Here is a 21654-nt window from a genome sequence, read left to right as displayed (position 1 = left end):
CGGACAGACATCGAAGTCTCAGTGATAGGCTCCCGTTTTTACCCTATGGGTACGGAACCCTAAAAATGAACTAAAAGAAAAAACAACGTAAACCAGCTTACAAAAAGAAATGAAATCCCACCAAAAACATTTTTATGTAAAAATGTTGCCAAGATGAGAACAATAATATTATAGTTCATCGTGTTAAAAAGTAGTGAGATCTCATGTGGAGCCAAGTTTCTAACCTTATATACTCAGCCCTAAATCTAAAAACCTTAATTTTACACTAAAGCGCGGCAAAATATTTGATAATCCATACTAATATTATAAATGCGAAAGTATCTCTGTCTGTCTGTCTCGCTTTCACGCCAAAACTACTAAACCGATTGCAATGAAATTTTGTACACAGTTATTCTAGAGTCTGAGAAAGGACATAGGCTACATTTTGATGTGGGAAAATATCTTATTTCCATGAAAATATCGATGAAAATGAATTCGCATTGCGCGTGGCCAGCGCTCATCCCGGGGGTCCTGGGTTCGAGTCCCGCAGGCGGAACAAAAAGTTTTCAATGTTCCTGGGTCTTGGATGTGTATTAAAATGAAATTTCAAAAATCTTAAATATATTTTATGCATAATATTATAAAAAATCCAGAAATATATCGATGCAATGAACATTTTAGTTCTAATACGATTCAACAGATGGCGTTTTATTTTTTACTTCATTGTAACATAGAACTAATCATACTTATTAGTTATTATGTTTTTGTTTATAGTTTTTAATACGTTAGAATATTATGTTTAATAATATTATCACTTGGTATAATAATAATCAATCTATCTTATCTTATAGAACTCCTACTGCATTTCTAATCCATATCCATACTAATATTATAAATGCGGAAGTATCTCTGTCTGTCTGTCTGTCTCGGTTTCACGCCAAAACTACTGAACCGATTGCAATGAAATTTTGTACACAGTTATTCTAGAGTCTGAGAAAGGACATAGGCTACATTTTGATGTGGGAAAATATCTTATTTCCATGAAAATATCGATGAAAATTAATTCGCATTGCGCGTGGGCAGCGCTCATCCCGGGGGTCCTGGGTTCGAGTCCCGCAGGCGGAACAAAAAGTTTTCAATGTTCCTGGGTCTTGGATGTGTATTAAAATAATATTTCAAAAATCTTAAATGTATTAATTTATGTATAATATTATAAAAAATCCAGAAATATATCGATGCAATTATAAATGCGAAAGTATCTCTGTCTGTCTGTCTGTTTGTCTGTCTGTCTGTCTGTCTCGCTTTCACGCCAAAACTACTGAACCGATTGCAATGAAATTTTGTACACAGTTATTCTAGAGTCTGAGAAAGGACATAGGCTACATTTTGGTGTGGGAAAATATCTTATTTCCATGAAAATATCGATGACAATTAATTCGCATTGCGCGTGGGCAGCGCTCATCCCGGGGGTCCTGGGTTCGAGTCCCGCAGGCGGAACAAAAAGTTTTCAATGTTCCTGGGTCTTGGATGTGTATTAAAATAATATTTAAAAAAAATCTTAAATATATTTTATGTATAATATTATAAAAAATCCAGAAATATATCGATGCAATGAACATTTTAGTTCTAATACGATTCAACAGATGGCGTTTTATTTTTTACTTCATTGTAACATAGAACTAATCATACTTATTAGTTATTATGTTTTTGTTTATAGTTTTTAATACGTTAGAATATTATGTTTAATAATATTATCACTTGGTATAATAATAATCAATCTATCTTATCTTATAGAACTCCTACTGCATTTCTAATCCATATCCATACTTAATATTATAAATGCGAAAGTATCTCTGTCTGTCTGTCTGTCTGTCTCGGTTTCACGCCAAAACTACTGAACCGATTGCAATGAAATTTTGTACACAGTTATTCTAGAGTCTGAGAAAGGACATAGGCTACATTTTGGTGTGGGAAAATATCTTATTTCCATGAAAATATCGATGAAAATTAATTTGCACTGCGCGTAGGCAGCGCTCATCCCGGGGGTCCTGGGTTCGAGTCCCGCAGGCGGAACAAAAAGTTTTCAATGTTCCTGGGTCTAGGATGTGTATTAAAATAATATTTCAAAAATCTTAAATGTATTAATTTATGTATAATATTATAAAAAATCCAGAAATATATCGATGCAATGAACATTTTAGTTCTAGTACGATTCAACAGATGGCGTTTTATTTTTTACTTTATTGTAACATAGAACTAATCATACTTATTAGTTAGTATGTTTTTGTTTATAGTTCTTATATTATAATCACTTCGTATAATAATAATCAATCTATCTTATCTTATAGAACTCCTACTGCATTTCTAATATATGTGACAAGTTGACAACAGAAGGCGCTCTAAAATAAAGGAGTTCGAGTGTACCGTGTTGGCCTATATTCCATCCAAAAAATATATCAATGCAATCAACATTTTAATTCTAATATATGAAAACAGATGGCGTTTTATTTTTTACTTTATTATTGTAACAGAACTAATCATACCTACTTTACTATATAATATTGTTTTTATTCATATCTAGCTGTTGCCCGCGACTTTGTCCGCGTGGACTTTAGTTTATAGCGCGCGGCGTCAACAAAATTTGTATCAAATTTAAAAACTTTTTAAAACCCTGGTAAGTGGTACCCCTCTTAGGGCCGCGCTACACCGGAATGGCAGCGCTGAAAGTGCTCGCCTCGCCGCTGCCATTCCGGTGTAGCGCGGCCCTTAATTGATCAAAATACCCAAAAACAGCTGTGCAGTGTGCACATAATTTATACTAATATTATAAATGCGAAAGTATCTCTGTCTGTCTGTCTGTCTGTCAGTCTCGCTTTCACGCCAAACGCCAAAAGTATCTCTGTCTGTCTGTCAGTCTCGCTTTCACGCCAAACGCCAAAACTACCAAACCGATTGTAATGTAATTTTGTATACAGATAGTCTAAAGCCTGAGAAAGGACATAGGCTACTTTTTTACTGGAAAAAAGGGTTGTAAGGGGGTAAAAATGCGTAAATTTGTTCAAATTAAGTTAGTTCCAACAATTCATAATAGATGGCGTCGTGCGTCTTCTAAATCACGCTGACGCTTGCTCAAAAGTAAGACGTGGTATCATCTTACATTTATGTTTCGATTTTTTTCGATTGTTATATCTATTCTACGGTATTAAATAACTCAGTACTTTATCTGTGCAGTGACGTAACCTTAAATCTATCAATGATAAATAGTTTATGGGTAAAGTTGTGTAATTAGAGGGCTAAATAAGCTTTAAAATTTGGCATAAAATATAAAGTTTAATATAAAAAAATGAAATACTTATTGTGTGCACACTGCACAGCTGTATTGATTTAAGGGGTACCAGGGTTTTTTTATAAAAGCTTTTGACACCAATTTTGTTGACATCGCGCGCTATAAACTGAAGTCCACGCGGATGAAGTCGCGGGCAACAGCTAGTAATATTATAATGTGTCAACCACACGAGAAGAATCTTAAAACTCTACACATTAGTTAAAATCGGTGGCCTGGCCATTTATCATTAGTTACGGTATATCCGCTATAATATGATTAAGTTCAAAGCCCTGACGAATAACAAAATGGCCAAGCCACCGATTTTGACTAATGTGTATGTACGAGACGACGAAAATATAGATTTTATAGTTTAGTTATATACAAGAACATTTATAGTTTAGTTTGTTCATAATAGTAATAGGTTTAAAATACTTTAATTTAATTCATAGTTATAGGTTTCATGTAAGAGTGAGACGGAAATAAATGATCTCGTATTGTGTCTCTTATTCCCAAAACCAAATAGTTTAATAGTCGTGTAATACTTACATTTAATAGTTAATTTGTTTAATTTGTATTTTATCTCTAGTTCTGTTAAATTTAAATAGCTTTAATAGTAAAAATAGCATAATTATACTGTTATTTGTAAATTTCGTGTTAGAGTAGGATAGATATATATACAAAGTAGCATGTGATAGATAGAGATAGCTAGATAAGTCACTTTGTTTTACCGATTTTCCGTAGTTTTTAATAGTTTATGTTCGATATTGTAATAGAAATAGGTAAATAATATAGTATAATAGTGTTTAGAATTAGTAACATAGCATATTAAGTTTGTATAAAATCGTGTAAATATTTAGAAACAATAAAGAAAGTTTGGCGGGGGCGAGGTGATAACGGGACCGATAACGGGACCACAGGTCAGGCCCATTGTTTTAAACCTAGTATAAATAAAGGGCCGGGCCGGCCGCCAACCAGACCGCTCCGAGCCAGCCTACCTAGAAGAAACAGCAAGATAAGAAGAATCGGGAAAATATTGGGGAATTATTGGGTCATCGCTACATCGGAAATAGAAGAAAGGCTGGCCGGAAATCGCGTCTACCTCGACCCCCGCTAATAGTACAATAGTGACGAAGTGTTTTCTTTCGACCACCCAGTACAGAAGCCGTTCTCGAGTAAATTCTCGCACGGCAACACCGTACAGTGTAGAGTTTTTAGATTCTTCTCGTGCAGCTGACACATTATATTATTATCAAATATTTTGCCGCGCTTTAGGGTAAAATTAAGGTTTTTAGATTTAGGGCTGAGTATGTAAGGTTAGAAACTTGGCTCTACATGAGATCTCACTACTTTTTGACACGACGAACTATACCTAATATTTAGATGTTCTCATCTTGGCAACATTTTTACATGAAAATGTTTTTGGTGAGATTTTTTTTTCTGGAAAGTGTACGTTTTCTGTGAAATCTATACTAATATTATAAAACGAAAGAGTTTGTTTGTTTGAACGCGCTAATCTCAGGAACTCCTGGTCCGATTTTAAAAATTCTTTCAGTGTTAGATAGTCCATTTATTGAGGAAGGTTATAGGCTATATTTTATAATAATAATAATAATAACAATAAGTTTATTTCTCCCAAAAAATTACATATTATGCAATTTGTGGGAGACATGGAGCCCAAACTAAGCCAAGGCCTGTATATTGGTACCCCAGGCCCCCCTCACAAACAATGGAGTAACAAAGTAACAACTATAATATAACTTAACTATGTGTATATGTGTGTGTGTGTGTGTGTGTGTGTGTGTGTGTGTGTGTATCAGATAATTTAACCGACATAAAAAAAGGAGGTTATCAATTTGATATGTATGTATGTAATAGCTCAACTTAGGGAGTGATGCAAGTTTCACCAAAATCGGTTAAGTAGTTTTTGAGATAGTGAATTTAAATTCTCTATTACGTACAATTTTTGAAGTCGGTTTTATCTTTTTTTATGTTATTTATTTTCGTCGATATAATAAATTTTCCGTGTCTTCGTAACTTAAACCAGTTAACCAAGTTATTAGTTTTAATTTACATTTTAATTTATTTTCATGATATATTGAAAGAATATTATTAATTTTATTGTATAAGAATGTACCACGGAAGCAAAAGAATCTTTGTGCAAAAGTGGTTTTAAAGATATCAACAGGGCAAATCTTTAATTTTCGGCAATTGGCTTGTTTTAGATACTTGTCGTAGTCTAGAGTAGTATGTTTTTTAATTATAGTTCCTAAAATAAACAACTGGCGTACGGTTAAAACTCTACATTTTTTATATAACTCAGTTGTCGGGTATAGCCTTGGCAAATTCCAACCAACTTTTAGTATACACCTCTGGGATCTTTCTAGGCGCAACAATTTGGTTTTCGGAATGCTACCCCAAATAAATATACAGTAGGAAATGAGAGATTGGACGAGAGCTAGATATATTTTTCTAATGAGAATTTCATCACAAATGTGTCTGATTCTATAAAATAAAAATGATAGTTTACGGACTTTTTTAACAAAAGTGCTAATGTGGCTATCGAATGACATTTTATTGTCAATTAAAATTCCTAAATACTTAAGAGGATACAACAGGGGCTAGAGAAATGAAAAAAAAGTACGTGTAATATCTATAGCTGTCTCCCTTACCTCAAGCCTATACCGCCGAACGCGATAGAGACAACTGCAGAAAATCCAGAAAATCAACGATTCGTTGTCCCCTGATTCCTTCTCCAAAACTTAACCGATTTAAGTACTTTTTTCATTAAAGATTAAAAAAAGGCTTGAGCTGTGTTCCTATGTTTTGCTTTTTTTGTATAATCTAGCCAAATCTGTTTTCTGGACGCTTGAACACAGCGGAAAATCTGGCCATTTTTTTGGGTTTTTGAACGTTCATATCTTATTTAATAATTAAATTATGAAAAAAAAGAAAACATAGGGACATTGTATTAGTGGCCGTAGATATTCAGGAAAAAAATTATAACTCTACTAGCATTATCCAGGGAGGAAACAGGGGACAACGTTTGTATGGAAAAAAGGGCGGTGTGGAATCCTCTTAACGCTCTCAGTGCGCGCTAGAGGCAGGCATGAACAATCATATTTTGTGGATTCTCCAGAACACGAATGTACTATTAAATTTAGGCAGGGTGTGGGTTGCGTTGCTCCAGTTAGGGAAAAACAAATAAAGTTTGTCTTGTCTACGTTTAGTGTAAGGTAGTTGCTGTTAAGCCACTTTGTGACTTTATTAAGGCCTAGCTGAGCGGCGTGAAATGTTTCCTCCCATGAGTCAGTTTAAAAGAGAAGAGCTGTATCGTCGGCATAGGTGAAAATTCTTCCATGAGGTAGGGCTAATTTACAAAGATTATTAATATAAATTTTATCACGCTAAGACTAATAGGAGCGAAGAAATAGAGGAAAATGTGGAAAAAACGGGGGAAAATTATTTGAATGGGCTTACCTCTCGAACTACTAAAGCATTTTTTCTGTTATTTGGATCAGATAAGAAGTAAATCACGTGAAGGATCATAGGCTTTTTTTTGTGGACAAATTTTTTTGTGAAATATCTTATTTACGTCGGCGAAGCCGCGCGGAACCTCTAGTTAATATTATAAAATTGAGGATCGCCGGGGACTTTTGAGGTTTTATTTATAATGGTGTATAATTAACGTCTCTACTAATTTTCAGCTATAATATGCGAATTATTCCAATGTTACGATTTTTTCGTAACCTAGGACGAATTAGACTGGACTAGGTACTTATTTGATGCTACTACTATTTTCTAAGCGTCATTGATGCCACCCAGGAGGCACTCATTAATGGGAGCAAAGAAGAGGAGATAATATGAATTAAGGCCCTCCCCTACGGAGATTCCATAGCCTACCGTATTTAGAGCCTAATAGGCGCAGCACAGACTATCCGTGACGCACTTTTTAGTCCGTGGAAATAGAACTTATGCAATTATGCCACTGACCTCCGTTATACTTGTATAATTATGGAGGTCAGTGAATTATATTATGCAGTAACGCGCCGGGCTTTTTGGGTGTCGTGTGCGTTACTACTTACTGCATATAATTACATCTAAGGTTCTATTTCCACAGACTGAAAAGTGCGTCACGGATAGCAGCGGATAGTCTGTCGTCTGCGCTGCGCCATAAACTCATAATTTGAATGCTACAAAGTTATAATCTTCAGTACATGAACATTCCTTTCCCTGTTTTAAATTTTCTATTTTTGTTTAATATACCCATGATATTAGCTTCCAAAGTAATACCAATTTATTAAAATTGAAGCATACTGCATAGTTTCAGCATCTCCCTAGCGAATTACGTTTATTTGAACACTCGACAATGGATAGATAATTTCGTTAACTAAGTACATATTCCCCGATTTAAATTATTTTTAGATCAATTTCGAACTAAGATAAGTAAAAAAATAGGATTTTTGTGCGATCTCCGCAACGCGTTAAATGTAAACTATGGTCAAGGTCGTTTGCTCCGGGGATGGCCTTAAGACAGAGAACAAATTCTATTTGTTTTTAAATTGGACCCTTAGAGCATTAACTGGTTTAATGCTCTAAGATTGGACCAGATAAATTGGTGGAAGTATTAAAAAATAACATGCCGAAACGAGTTTGACAAAATAATTTTAATTGTTTTACATTAAAAATAATAACTAAAGGACCGGACGTACTAAACTACTAACCGGTCGTACTTGGGCTACTGGACAGGTTTTATTACGGACGGACAGACAGACAGACATGACGAATCTATAAGGGTTCCGTTTTTTCCATTTGGCTAAGAAACCCTAAAAACTGAAGTGTCGAGTATTGGTTTTTGTATTTTGAAAGCTTTTTCTTAAGTTGTTACTTATTAAGTTAGTTAAGCAAAATCATGGTTTTAATTTGACAAAAACTGGTACGGCAGCCCTAGAACAATTTTTTTTTTATTACAAACAAGCAAATTTTTTGTGAGTAGCTTCATTTTGATTAGACGAACAACATTTTTATTTTGGAAAAATCTAGAAAATGGTAGCTAACAGAGATAGAAAGGATTTCATACTTTGACTTGATAGTACTAAAATATGGATTATTCTATTTGTAGGACAATGTTACTCTTAAATTATAAAACTATTAACCTAACCATGGGCGTACCGGGGGGGGGGGGGGGGGGCAGGAGGGGCAGCTGCCCCCCCCCCCCCCCCCCCCCCTGGATCATGTTGACGACCCTACTAAGTATATTATCTAGTACTTTCATCTATAAAAATTAAAAATAATAAAACGAATTTTTGCCATTTGTTTGCAATACAATATTCTTACAACTAAAAATTATTATTTTTTTATTCTTTATAAACACCTAGCTTATAAAAAATCTGATTTGCCGCCCACCCCTGGCCCAGAATCTGCGTAATTTGCCCCCCCCCCCCCTGGCCTAGAACCTGAGTAATTTGCCCCCCCCTGGCCCAGAACCTGGGTACGCCCATGAACCTAACAATATACAAAAAATCAGCTTGTTAGGGTTCCGTTTTAGGGTTCAGTAGTCAACCAAGTTTTGTTGATTACAGAACCCTATAACGGAACCCTACCCAGCTGATTTTTTGTATATTGTTAGATGAAATCCTTTCTATCTCTGTTTAGTAAGGAACAAAACACTGTTGAACTGTCAAACATTAAAAAAACAAGTACATTTAATGTTTTTTTTTTGTTTATTCGATTAAATTATAAAGGATTTAGCGCTTTTTTGATGAATTAAAGAAATACCGCAAAAATACCGAAAAACCAGGAAACCGGTTTTTGAAAAATCAATACCGGTATTGCAAGATTCCCAATACCGCCATGCCCTAGTCCCCATAGGTACAACTGAAACAAAAAAACATTTTTTCATCTAACCTATGCGTGTGGGGTGTCTATGGATAGGTATTCAAAAATCATATTGAGGTTCCTAATACTATTTTTTTCTAACCTGAATAGTTTGCGAGAGAGACTTTTCCAAAGTGGTAAAATGTGTGTCCCCCCCTCTAACTTCTAAAGTAGGGGCATGATAACTCTAAAAAAATATATGTTGTACATTATTATAAAAACAATCAACGAAACGGTTTGAACGAGATCTAGAAAGTAGTTTTTTATACGTCGTAAATGGTAAACCTTAAATTAACTTTCATTAAATCAACTAAAATATCAAAAACCTTTTAATTTCATAAAAATAAACCTTATTGCTGCTGCGGAACCCTTCATGGGCGAGTCCAACTCGCACTTGGCCGGTTTTTTTTTTCTTCGGTTGACTGTTAAGCTTTTTGTAAGTCCACTAAAATGATGCCCGAGAAACAAATTTTTGTATCGCGTTTTGTGTAAACTGGCTCTTAGACTAAAAGTAACTCTTCTTTTTTATTCCCATCGACACCTAAATAATAATGACAATCAAAATGCTCCCGTCGGTTCGAAACCCTGACTGTTATCAGCTTTGTTGATAAGAAAGCTTACGTACTTACATTTAAAAATTTGTTTATAGAAACATTAGCTGTTGCCCGCGACTTCGTCCGCGTGGACTTTAGTTTATAGCGCGCGATGTCAACAAAATTGGTGTCAAAAGCTTTTATAAAAAAACCCTGGTACCCCTTAAATCAAAACAGCTGTGCAGTGTGCACATAATATTTCATTTTTAAAATTAAACTTTATATTTTATGCCAAATTTTAAAGCTTATTTAGCCCCCCAATTACCTACACAACTTTACCCATAAACTATTTATCATTAAGGTTAGGTCACTGTTTATAATATAAAGTACTGACTTACTAAATAACATAAAAAACAATTAATAACAATCGAAATTCGAACGCATGATGATACCACCTCTTATAGAAAGATGTTGGGCAAGCGTTAACGCGATGTAAGAGACGCACGGCGCCATCTAGTATGAATTTTTGGAACTAACTTAATTTGAACAAATTTTCGTATTTTCACCCCCTTACAACCCTTTTTTCAGTAAAAAAGTAGCCTATGTCCTTTCTCAGGCTTTAGACTATCTGTATACAAAATTTCATTACAATCGGTTCGGTAGTTTTGGCGTGAAAGCGAGACAGACAGACAGACAGACAGAGACACTTTCGCATTTATAATATTAATAGTATAGTATAGTATAGATGAGAGGCAGTCAGTTAAAAAAATTATGATTGTGTTGTTATTGAACAAAGAACTATTTAGCCGGTGGAAAAAAATATTTTAATCAGTTCTTTCACTCCGGCTAAAATATAGTTCGGATACACATAACGCAACGAAATATGAGTATGGCACATAAATAATGGCATGTATTTAAATCAATATCTGTATATTCCCTTTTCTCGATCAAAATATTTGAAAGTTTCACCAAAAATACTGACTTGCACACTAATTATGCACCCTAAATAATGCGAATTCAGCAAACTATTTAAAGTTATTTGCGAAACTGTTTTACTGAACGAATAAATCTTCTAACAATTCCTTAGTTCAACAAACATACTACAACTGTTTAAAGGAAAACCATCACCTAAATTACTTTTAGGAACATCATTTATTCTAAATAAAACCCAATTTAATCTGTTATGTTCATATAATTAAGAACACATATTAACAATGAATATTTTTGTACAATAAATAATACTTGGGATGTGATCTACTATGCTAACGCGGACGAAGTCGCGGGCAACAGCTAGTATAATATATTAGTAGTACCAATTAATACGTTAGTTAACGGGCGCGCTATTGAAAATGGTAGAACTAGAGCATAATTTTATCATGAATCGTTTTTAAGAATATCACAATTTATGCAATCATTCAAATGATTGCATACACATAATTCAAATTAATATTGTGAAAAAAGTATTTAGCATATGCATGTGGTTTTATACATTTTTAAAAAGGATATTTTATGTTCTTAATAATGAGTTATTAACTTTTTTTAATATGCTTTTTATTTTTGAGTAAGTACTTAAAAATTGACATACTTACCGTATTTTCAATTATTTTTTTCGTCGAAGGTTTTCACATTTACCCACGTCTCCCCACGCGCAACTTTATGTGTTATTTGATAGCCTAACTATTCATAAAAATGAAAAATTAAAAAAATCAGCTGCGGAAGTTTGCGGTCCGGGAAGTTATGGGAAAAAATGTGATAGCGGTCGGAGTAGATAATTCGGTATCTTTTGCGGTAAAAACCAGTATTGTATATGAAGCAAATATCTTCAAATTGCACACTTCAGAGTGTATTTCATATTAAGTGACACTTATTTGAATTGGTCATTAAAATTGTTAGTATTTGGTCATTTTATTAACTTTCAACTGTACTAAGGGCGATTTGATCATTCTTTATATCGAGCGTAGCAGAACCTTGGAATCGTTGTCCATAGTTCTACAGCAAACATTAAATGTTTCTGAAAACAACTTGTGTTTCGTAATTGGTGACATTCAAAGACATATTCTGCCTTCTTTTAATAAGCGCTGGGCTCAAGCATCACGGAAAAAGGACAAATTTATTCGGAATAATACAAGCTGGCTGGAGTCAGAATATTGAGTACAGTTTCCGGAGTCTGAAGCACATTCACTGCCATCAACTTCTGGTAAACGAGGAAGACCGTGCATTGCTTATGGAGACTCCTCAGAATCAACAAAGAAAAGGAAACACACTCTTTTACTAGAAGAATATGGGTTTGAGCACATTTGTAACGCATTTTTGCATGGACTGCTAGCCTTAGGTGAGTATGCAGAGGCTCATCTTGTTGAAGAGCTAAGAAACTCTGAGAGCGAAAAGAAACAAGTTTTCTCGACTATGTGGTAAGAGTCAAACCAAATGAAGATTTTATCTGATACAGAAGCATTGAGTGCTGTTATTGATTTGGATCCAACTAAAGCACAATATATGTACCTAAGAAATTTAACCAACGAAAGAAAGTGTACAATGTTTCCCCCATAATATTACAAAATACAAGAAATAAAATAACTTTTCTATCCACCATCTTCTACAATCGAAATCACAAATACTTATGCTAAAATGTCTGCCTGCACCATGGCAGAAAATGTTCCCGTATAGCTACAAATGAAGACGTATTTAAAACGCTTCTATATACTTCAGATCCATACATTTCAAGTTTAAGAAAACCTTATGTGAGAAATGTGAAGGATCTTGATGAAGAGGCACGTCGGAGTGGAAAGGAAATTTTTGAGCCGGTAGATGAATCGTACATATTATGTCGTACTGCCAGATATGTACGTGAAACTTTATTTTTAGATGATTTTAGTTCTCTATTTAAAAAATTAATTAACCCATCAAGCCCCATAACTCCATAAGCCCACCGGTGAGCGAGACACAATAGAATAACAATAGATTTCCAAGGATCCACGAATTACGATCGAAGGATTAAAATAATGAAGACGCATTCGAAATTTCGAATATATAAAATATCCAATAATAATTAATCACACGTCAGGTGTAACAGAAGCACTTCAAAACTCTTATTACGTGCGCGGTAAGGGCGCGGTATGTTACACTTGATATGTGTACCTGGATAGGTAGGTACTAATTAGTACTCGTATGTAACAGGGTATTTGACAGATTTTTAATTTATTCTGTATTGTTTCTCTCCTTGTTACACTTCTTACAACGTAAACAATAAAACAGAGATGCAAATACATGCCGCCAAGGCCAACAAGATTTTAGTGTAAACTGTGTGCCGATATTTATGGAAATTTAAATCCTTTTTGTTTTTTGAATCAGATTTACATCCGTACACTGAACATTGATTATAATATCCCATTGTTTATAAGATAAGTTATCGTTTTACAACACAAAATTCGTAGACGCCCACAGGGGTGACGCCAACGTCACCCCTGTGGGCGCAGGTACACAAACTCCGCGAGTTTGTGTACGCGGGCCCGCGCCGCCCGCTTCCCCGCGGGTACCCCTCCGTTGCTCTGCGCAAGTACATTCGTTTCACTACTGTAGGGATATGTCATATTGCTATACTGTGGTAAACATGCAGTAAGGTCACTTAAGCAATAGAAAAATTGTTTCCATGGTCAAAACAGATGACTAGTACATAACATTAATGCAGTACTTTACAATTATACTGATTATTAAGGTTCACCGAAGTGTTGTTTTAACTGCAACATGTTACAAACGCACTAAATGACAATAACGGCATTTATAGTATGTGTGCGCATTGGTTTACCTTAAATAGGTACGTTTATTATTTTAATGACGTGAACTCAAAAATAACGGACTTATATAAGTGTATCTTAAATTTAATTAATTTAATTCTTACTATTTTGAACACAGATATTTACACTCTAGTGGCTGTAAAAATATAATAAAAAGTGTAGTGTACTCGGTTATCACCACAATTCCAGGAGTCTCACAGGCTCGACAACACACGATATTTACGGGTCACAGGCGCACGTCCGCTCTCGCCCTTGGCTCTCGCTCTAGTGACGTGCGTCTCACCCTACCGTGAGCACGAGACGGTGTTTATAACTATTAGGATAGTTATACAAATAAAGTACGAACACTACATCCCTTCCTTATTAAAACTTTAATAATAATAAAGATACTATACTAACATAATTACAAATCAAAATTAATCATATTCTAAATTTTGCTCGGTCTCTTCTGTTCCTTTAATGGCCTTCCACTGTCCTTCTACTCTCTTTAGATGAACGACATTCCTCCTTAACATCTGCCCTGTTTCCTCGTTCCTGACTGTCACATCTCCATCTTTAGCTCTTTCAACTATATGAGGTGTCGGGTTATAATTTGTGGTAAGCTTATTACCTTTATCCATTTCTTTTATATACACTTTTTCCCCTTCGTTTAAGTCTAAATTGTTTGCTCCTCTTCTCTTATCGGCATATTCTTTTCCTTTTCCTTTTTTCTCCATATCTCTATCTCTAACTTCGGAATCATCTTCTTTGTTAATGTCCTGAATAGCGGGGATTTTATCTCTATTCTGTCTCTTGAAGAATAGATCCGATGGTGTTTTCCCAGTCACAGAATGCGGTGTGGAATTGTACATCATGAGATATTCCCACAGGGTTTCCTGCAAATTTTTCTTCTCAATTTTTCCAATTTTTAGGCGCTTTAAAATGTCGCGATTTTGCCTCTCTACTTCGCCATTTTGCTGAGGCCAGTAGGGGATAGTGTGGAATAATTTAATATTACACTCGTCACAAAATCCCTTAAACTCCTCACTCACGAACTGTCGTCCGTTGTCTGCAGTTATAGATGAGGGATAACCTAACCGACTAAATATTTCCTTTAGCAGTTTAATTATTTGTGTGCTGGTGATATTTTTTGTAATTTTAACTTCTTTATAGCGGCTGTAATAATCAACTATCACCAAAATGTACTCATTACTGGGTAGTGGGCCCAATAAATCAATTGCTACATCTACCCAAGGTGCTTCCGGCAAGCTGCGTCGCTTCATAGGGACGGGTGGATTTGGTAATCCAACTAAAGTACATCCTTTGCAGCTCTTTACTAAGTTTTCGGCATCCTTATCTATTCTCGGCCACCATACTTTGCTTCTGAGGCGTCCTTTCATGGCAACAATTCCCGGATGTCCTTCATGTGCGGCATCTAAAACTCTCTTACGGAGATTTGAAGGTATGACCAGCCTATTCCCACGTAACAGTATGTTTCCGAAAAAGCACAATTCTGTTTCAAAAATTTTATAAGGCTTAGCGCTGTCATCCCAGGCGTTACTGTTTATTCCTGTTTTCACATTTAAAATTTCAGGGTCTTCACTGGATTGATTTTCTAAATCTGCCATGGAAACCGCCATAGGTCTTGCGTTCTCAACAATATGGTGGACGTGATCATGACCTTTGGTCTTATAACAATCGGAGGTTTTGCATAACCTCGATAAGGAATCTGCAATATTGTCTAAAATGATTTAATTTTCCGCAATTGTGACATGTTTTTCCTATTGCCGGGCAGTTCACATTATCAGATAAATGTTTGTTGTTTCCGCATCTGCCACAAACTTTATTTAACGTAGTCTTGAATTTTTTATCCTTTAATTTATTGCCTTCGTTTCTAAAAAGCGCATTTACTTCTTGATTTTTTGCATCTTGGCCATATTCTTCCAATTGTCGGGTAACTACCTCTAGTGTATTAGCTTCTGTAATTATTTTCTCTAAGGTGATGCTATCACCGATTGTCAATATTTTTTTTCTCAGGTCAACAGACAGGCACTTTTCTGCTATCTGATCAATTAAATGATGTTCTGGCTTATCGAATCGACATTTTTCTGCTTGATGTCTTAATCTGACTAAGAATTTCTCAAATTTCTCTCCTTCATCTTGTTTAAGTAAGCGGAATAGATGTCTTTCATAAACTTTACTCTGTTTTGGAGTGAAATAATCATCTAATTTTTGTATTGCTATCTTAAATACATCATTGTTTTCGTTAGGATCCACATTAGCACCCGGCAAGTTATAAAATATATCTTGTAAACCCGAACCACCAAGCAACAAGAGTGTAGCTCTTTTTTTTAAAGGTGTCGTCACTTCTGTTGCTTCCAAGTAGATATAAAGAGATCTTTTCCATTTGTCCCATCGTTGCCCTAAAGACGCGCTGTCGCCTTCAAAATCTAGTTTTTCTAATGACGGCAAATTGCTTGACATTCTTGCGAATCAATCAGGGCGACCACCTGTAAATATTACGCCCTTTGTAGACTTCCTACTTCAATTTACATTATACATTAAATATTTTATTTAAAGAAAGTAGTGTATTTTATTTCCTTCCAATCCAATTTAATGGGGGCAACTTGTACCAAATATTTCCAATTTAATGGAGGTATTTTATACCAAACACCAAGTTTTTTCCAATTTAATGGAGGCAACTTGTACCAAATATTTCCAATTTAATGGAGGTATTTTATACCAAACACCAAGTTTTTCCAATTTAATGGGGGCAACTTGTACCAAATATTTCCAATTTAATGGAGGTATTTTATACCAAACACCAAGTTTTTCCAATTTAATGGGGGCAACTTGTACCAAATATTTCCAATTTAATGGAGGTATTTTATACCAAACACCAAGTTTTTCCAATTTAATGGGGGCAACTTGTACCAAATATTTTGAATTTAATGGAGGATTTACCTATTAGGCCACATTATTATGACCATAGTAAATTTAACTATTAATCTTAATGCTTATCTATCTAGTTTACACACCACATCATATCACCTCATGGTATATTAATTGATATTATATTCAAATTCAAATATAATAAAGTTTTTCTCCAACCTATACTTAACGTAGAACATAAACACAGCGGTCGAGTCTTATCAACTAACTCTTTGTTATTGTTATAAGGAATACACTCGAGCCGGTCGGTCCCATGCCGTGCCGTATGCCTATTGTTTACGTTCTTAAATAACAAGTGCCATGTTAAGTGTTGATAGACTATTTTTAGCATTCCTTTGGTTCGAAGTTCGAACTATTACTTTTATTTTAAGTTAGTATTCAAATATAATTTGAAATAAAACATGGAATTAAAATAATATTATTGTCACCTAGCTAATTAAAATAGGCACTATATTACATGAGATGTTTATGGTGTGGTAGAAACTACCAGATAAGGACTTTAAATTATTATGTTCCATATATTATTGTTTTTTTTTTTTTTTTTTGTATATAATATAATATCTGACCTTTATCCTCGTCGCCACTTGTAGTGTACTCGGTTATCACCACAATTCCAGGAGTCTCACAGGCTCGACAACACACGATATTTACGGGTCACAGGCGCACGTCCGCTCTCGCCCTTGGCTCTCGCTCTAGTGACGTGCGTCTCACCCTACCGTGAGCACGAGACGGTGTTTATAACTATTAGGATAGTTATACAAATAAAGTACGAACACTACGAGGGCTGCTATTTATGTATCCGGAATTAAAAAAAGAAACAAACATATATCATTTAATATGGTTTTATTGCTTTTCAAAATATTCGCCGCGATGATCGACACACTTTTGCATACGCTGGAACCAATTTTCATAGCACTTTTTCCATTCTGATTGAGGTATCTCCAAAACGTGCATTTTGAACGCATCAACAGCCTCTTCGCGGCTCGAAAAACGTTGACCACGTAATTTGTTCTTCGCGTATGGAAATAAAAAGAAATCGTTAGGTGCCAAATCAGGGCTGTACGGCGGATGACCAGTCAATTCGATCTTTTGACCCTCCAAAAACTGAGTTGTTTCAGCTGAGGTGTGACAGCTAGCATTGTCGTGATGTAATATGATTCTGCGTTGTCGGTTGTCCTTTCTTATTTCTTCAAAGACTTCAGGTAAACAAATGGTCGTATACCATTCAGAATTAACCGTTTTACGATTCTCTAATGGCACTGTAGCCACATGTCCATTAATTCCAAAAAAACAGGCGACCATTTGCTTCAAAGTACTTTTTGCACGAGTAACTTTTGTTGGTTTCGGCTCATCTTGGAACACCCACACCGTTGACTGTTGTTTAGTTTCGGGGTCATATGCATAGATCCAAGATTCATCACCTGTGTAGATATTATAAACGGCTTTTGACGTACCACGGTTGTATTTTTTTATCATTTTTTTGCACCAATCGACACGAGCCCGTTTTTGATCGATTGTCAAGTTGTGCGGAATCCAACGCGAACATATTTTTTTTACAGCCAAATGTTCGTGTAATATCTTATGTATGCTCGTCATACTTATGCCTCAGGACGCCTCTATCTCGCGATATGTAACATGACGATCACGCATTATTAGTTCCCGCACAGCATCTATATTTTGTGGGACAACAGCTGTTTTTGGGCGACCTTCTTTATTTTCATCCGTGAGCATAGACCGCCCACGATTAACCTCACTGTACCAGTGATAAACAGTGGTTTTTGATGGTGCTTCATCTCCAAAAGTTGCGGTGAGTTGAATAAAGCACTGTTGTTGATTTAGCCCACGCCGAAAATCGTAGTAAATCATTGCACGAAAATGTTCACGCGTTAAATCCATGGCAAATGAAGACACGCAATTTTCAAAATGACGCCACAATGGAAAAATAATTGACAGTCACATGAAACAAAATGTATTCTTCAACCAAAGAGTTCTATTTTCAAATGTTGTAATTACTTTTTAAATATTGTTCTTGTAAGTGGCCAGTTCCGGATACATAAATAGCAGCCCTCGTACAAAAAGCATTTACAAAAGTAAGTTATGAATGTGAGATCAATAAATCAAATATCGTACTTATACCTAAATATTATGTAGTTAAAAAACCGGCCAAGTGCGAGTCGGACTCGCGCACCGAGGGTTCCGTACAAACCTGCAAGGTTTACAAAGTTCGTTCATTACGACAATCGAGTCATAACTATGGTATTTTTATAGAATTTTTTTTTTCACGGGTTAAAGGCAATTAGATCTAAGTATTTGATATGAATTTCAACTTGATAGCTCTACGCGTTCATGAGGAAAAAAGTAATAAGTTTATATTTATTAAAAAATATATATTTTGTAATGTAACTAAAAATTTAAGGTTTTCGGAATTTTTCCTTTATGTGTGCTATAAAACGTTGCTTCATGCCAAATTTCAAGATTCTAGGTCGACTGGAAGTACCCTTTAGGTTTTGATTCCCTTGCGAGTACTTGCGAGTTTCAAAATATGCAGCTTAAATTGCTGTTTCTTTTGATTGCGTTGACATAGAAGTTTGATTTTGTTACAGCTTAAAGGTATTATAGACCTGAGTATTTGGTATGAATTTCAATTTAATACCTCTACGCGTTTATGAGGAAATGGGTAGTAAGTTTAAAATTATTAAAAAAAATATATTATGTGATGTAACTAAAAATTTATGGTTTTCGTAATTTTTCCTTTATCTATGCTATAAGACGTTGCTTCGTACCAAATTTCAAGATTCTGAGTTCACGGGAAGCACCCTGTAGGTTTTGATTCCCTTGCAAGTGTCGAAAATTTGCGGCATAAACGGCTGTATCTTTTGATTGCGTTGGCTTAGAAGTTTGATTTTTTCACAGCTTCAAGGGACAGTAGACCTGAGTAATTGATATAAATTTCAGCTTCATACCTCCACGCGTTCCTGAGAAAAAGGGTCTTGACAGACGGACGGACGGACAGACGGACAACAAAGTGATCCTATAAGGGTTCCGTTTTTTCCTTTTGAGGTACGGAACCCTAAAAACTAGAGATCGCCCAATGGTCGAAATTCGACCTTAGTTGATCTGATGATCAGATCAACTAAGGTCGAATTTCGACCATTGGGCGATCTCTAGTTTTTTTAACTACATAATATTTAGGTATAAGTACGATATTTTGACAAATTGAAAATGGATTATAGTTTATTTTTAAATTTAATCTTAGATACTATTAGACAATGCTTACACGGCCAGTCTAAGATCAGATTCTGATCTTAGACTGGCCGTGTAAGCATTGTCTAATAGTATCTAAGATTAAATTTAAAAATAAACTATAATCCATTTTCAATTTGTCAACTTGTTGTCAATAGACTTCAACCATAAATAAAAGAGTATAATTCGTATGACGTATAGATTTAAACTTTTTAATTGGGACTTAACGCGACTTATTTAAGTAGTAATGCTACTACGAGTACATACTTTTTCTCGACGTTTCGGCCGTGTTGCAACGGCCCCCTCGTGACCACGGCCGTTGCAACACGGCCGAAACGTCGAGAAAAAGTATGTACTTACTCGTAGTAGCATTACTACTTAAATAAGTCGCGTTAAGTCCCGATTAAAAAGTTTAATTATAATGCAACGCGAAAGTTTAAAAAGACGTATAGGTTTGTCATTAAAAAATCTGTCATCTTCTTGAGTGTGCGTATTGTAGTGTGTGTAATGTTTTATTTGTTAAAAAAATGTGTGATTAAAGCATAATTTCAAAATAATATTAGCTCGATGCACTCCTTCACCATATAAACTATAACTGTGCAAAATTTCATTCACCTATTACGTTTCCGCATTTTTTGTCAAAAGGGATACAAAGTTTTTCGCTTGCGTATTAATATTATATACTTAATATATAAAATAAAATAGATAATATTATGTATCATGAATACACTTTTTGAACGTCCAAGAAAGAACTTAGAAACTAATCTGATGCCTACCACTAGTATAGGTACTGACTAGGTACTGATATCCTATAACAAAAAATATATTTATATCCTATCATAGTTAACCTTTTTTTCGTAAGTCGGTTAAGAAACGCTGCATTAATGTAGCACTAAAACAGTGGAATAGGGGTTCTAATAATGTCTCTCTGTGAAAATTATTTCGAAGGTAGTCGCCATATATTTTCAGTGGGACGTGACTGGTTTTTGTCGGACCCCTTTGCTGTTCACAAATAAACTGCTAATTGGATTCCTCATCATCATCAAATGAATTCGGAATTCGTTCTACGAACTAGCTAAAAGCAGAGCTTTGTGAGGGCTCGCGTAGCTTTTCTGCGTGGTAATAAATAATCTTTAGGGAGAGTTTTTTTATTAAATTGACTGACCGATGATAACATATCTACATAATATAATAAACTATATTCAAGCACAAATCAATAGGCGTGATAGTTTTTCAGTAAAGTGAAGCACAAAAGTGCTCAGTTTGTGGGATATACTAGGGCTCGCTTCGCTGATAAATCGTGCATAGTTTCAGTGATGACAAAGATATAATGCCCAATTATCTAGTTAAAATTGTTGTTAACATTCGCCGTGTTGATTGGTGTAGTAGTTGTTGAGATAGGGAAATTTAACTCTCTATTACCGTGTACAATTTTGAAGCCGGTTTTGTCTTTTTTAAATAATAATAAGTATTATTTCCTTCTTTATTTATTAAATTCAATATCGGAAAAATCTCGAAGAACATTATCGTACTCCTACATTATTCACATTCATATTGATCGAAATAGGTTTTTTCTTCATATGGCTAGTTTTAAATAATAATGTTATTATTTATTTAAACAATATACTTACTTAATATTGCGCCGACCGTGTACTTATATCTAACGACTTCACGCTAATGATTCCATGAATATTCATGTTTTCAACTTTGTACCTTCTATCTTTAGTAATAAAAACAATATATAATAAAGTAGGTATGATTAGTTCTGTTACAATAATGAAGTAAAAAATAAAACACCATCTGTTTTCATATAAGTATTAGAATCAAAATGCAATCCAGACTGTTGAAGCATATTAAACAGGGATATGATACGTTTTGCAATTATAGTTAGTTCAGGTAAATGAAATAGTTAGAAGCGAACAGCGATTGGATGCACAATGCGATTATGCAACCAGACAATGTCGGTTTTTTAGCC

The 21654-nt window shown here is 34.9% G+C and overlaps 2 protein-coding genes across 2 annotated transcripts in view; both read right to left on the bottom strand.

Annotated features, from left to right (window-relative positions):
* The window catches only part of LOC121733126 (probable WRKY transcription factor protein 1), a 64916-nt gene that overhangs the window by 31915 nt on the left and 11347 nt on the right, over window positions 1-21654 (bottom strand). The gene's annotated exons all lie outside the window — the stretch shown is intronic.
* Window positions 13922-15968, bottom strand: LOC121733328 (uncharacterized protein K02A2.6-like). Its single transcript, XM_042123545.1, has 2 exons — window positions 15371-15968; window positions 13922-15213 (listed from the first exon to the last, which is right to left on the bottom strand). Exons 1-2 carry the CDS (start codon window positions 15966-15968, stop codon window positions 13922-13924), a joined length of 1890 nt encoding a protein of 629 aa, XP_041979479.1.

This window comes from Aricia agestis, chromosome 13 (assembly GCF_905147365.1).
Source record: "Aricia agestis chromosome 13, ilAriAges1.1, whole genome shotgun sequence".
In the NCBI taxonomy this organism is placed as follows: Eukaryota; Metazoa; Arthropoda; class Insecta; order Lepidoptera; family Lycaenidae; genus Aricia; species Aricia agestis.
Note: the sequence above shows the minus strand (reverse complement) of the source record. Positions and strands in the feature narration are given on the sequence as shown.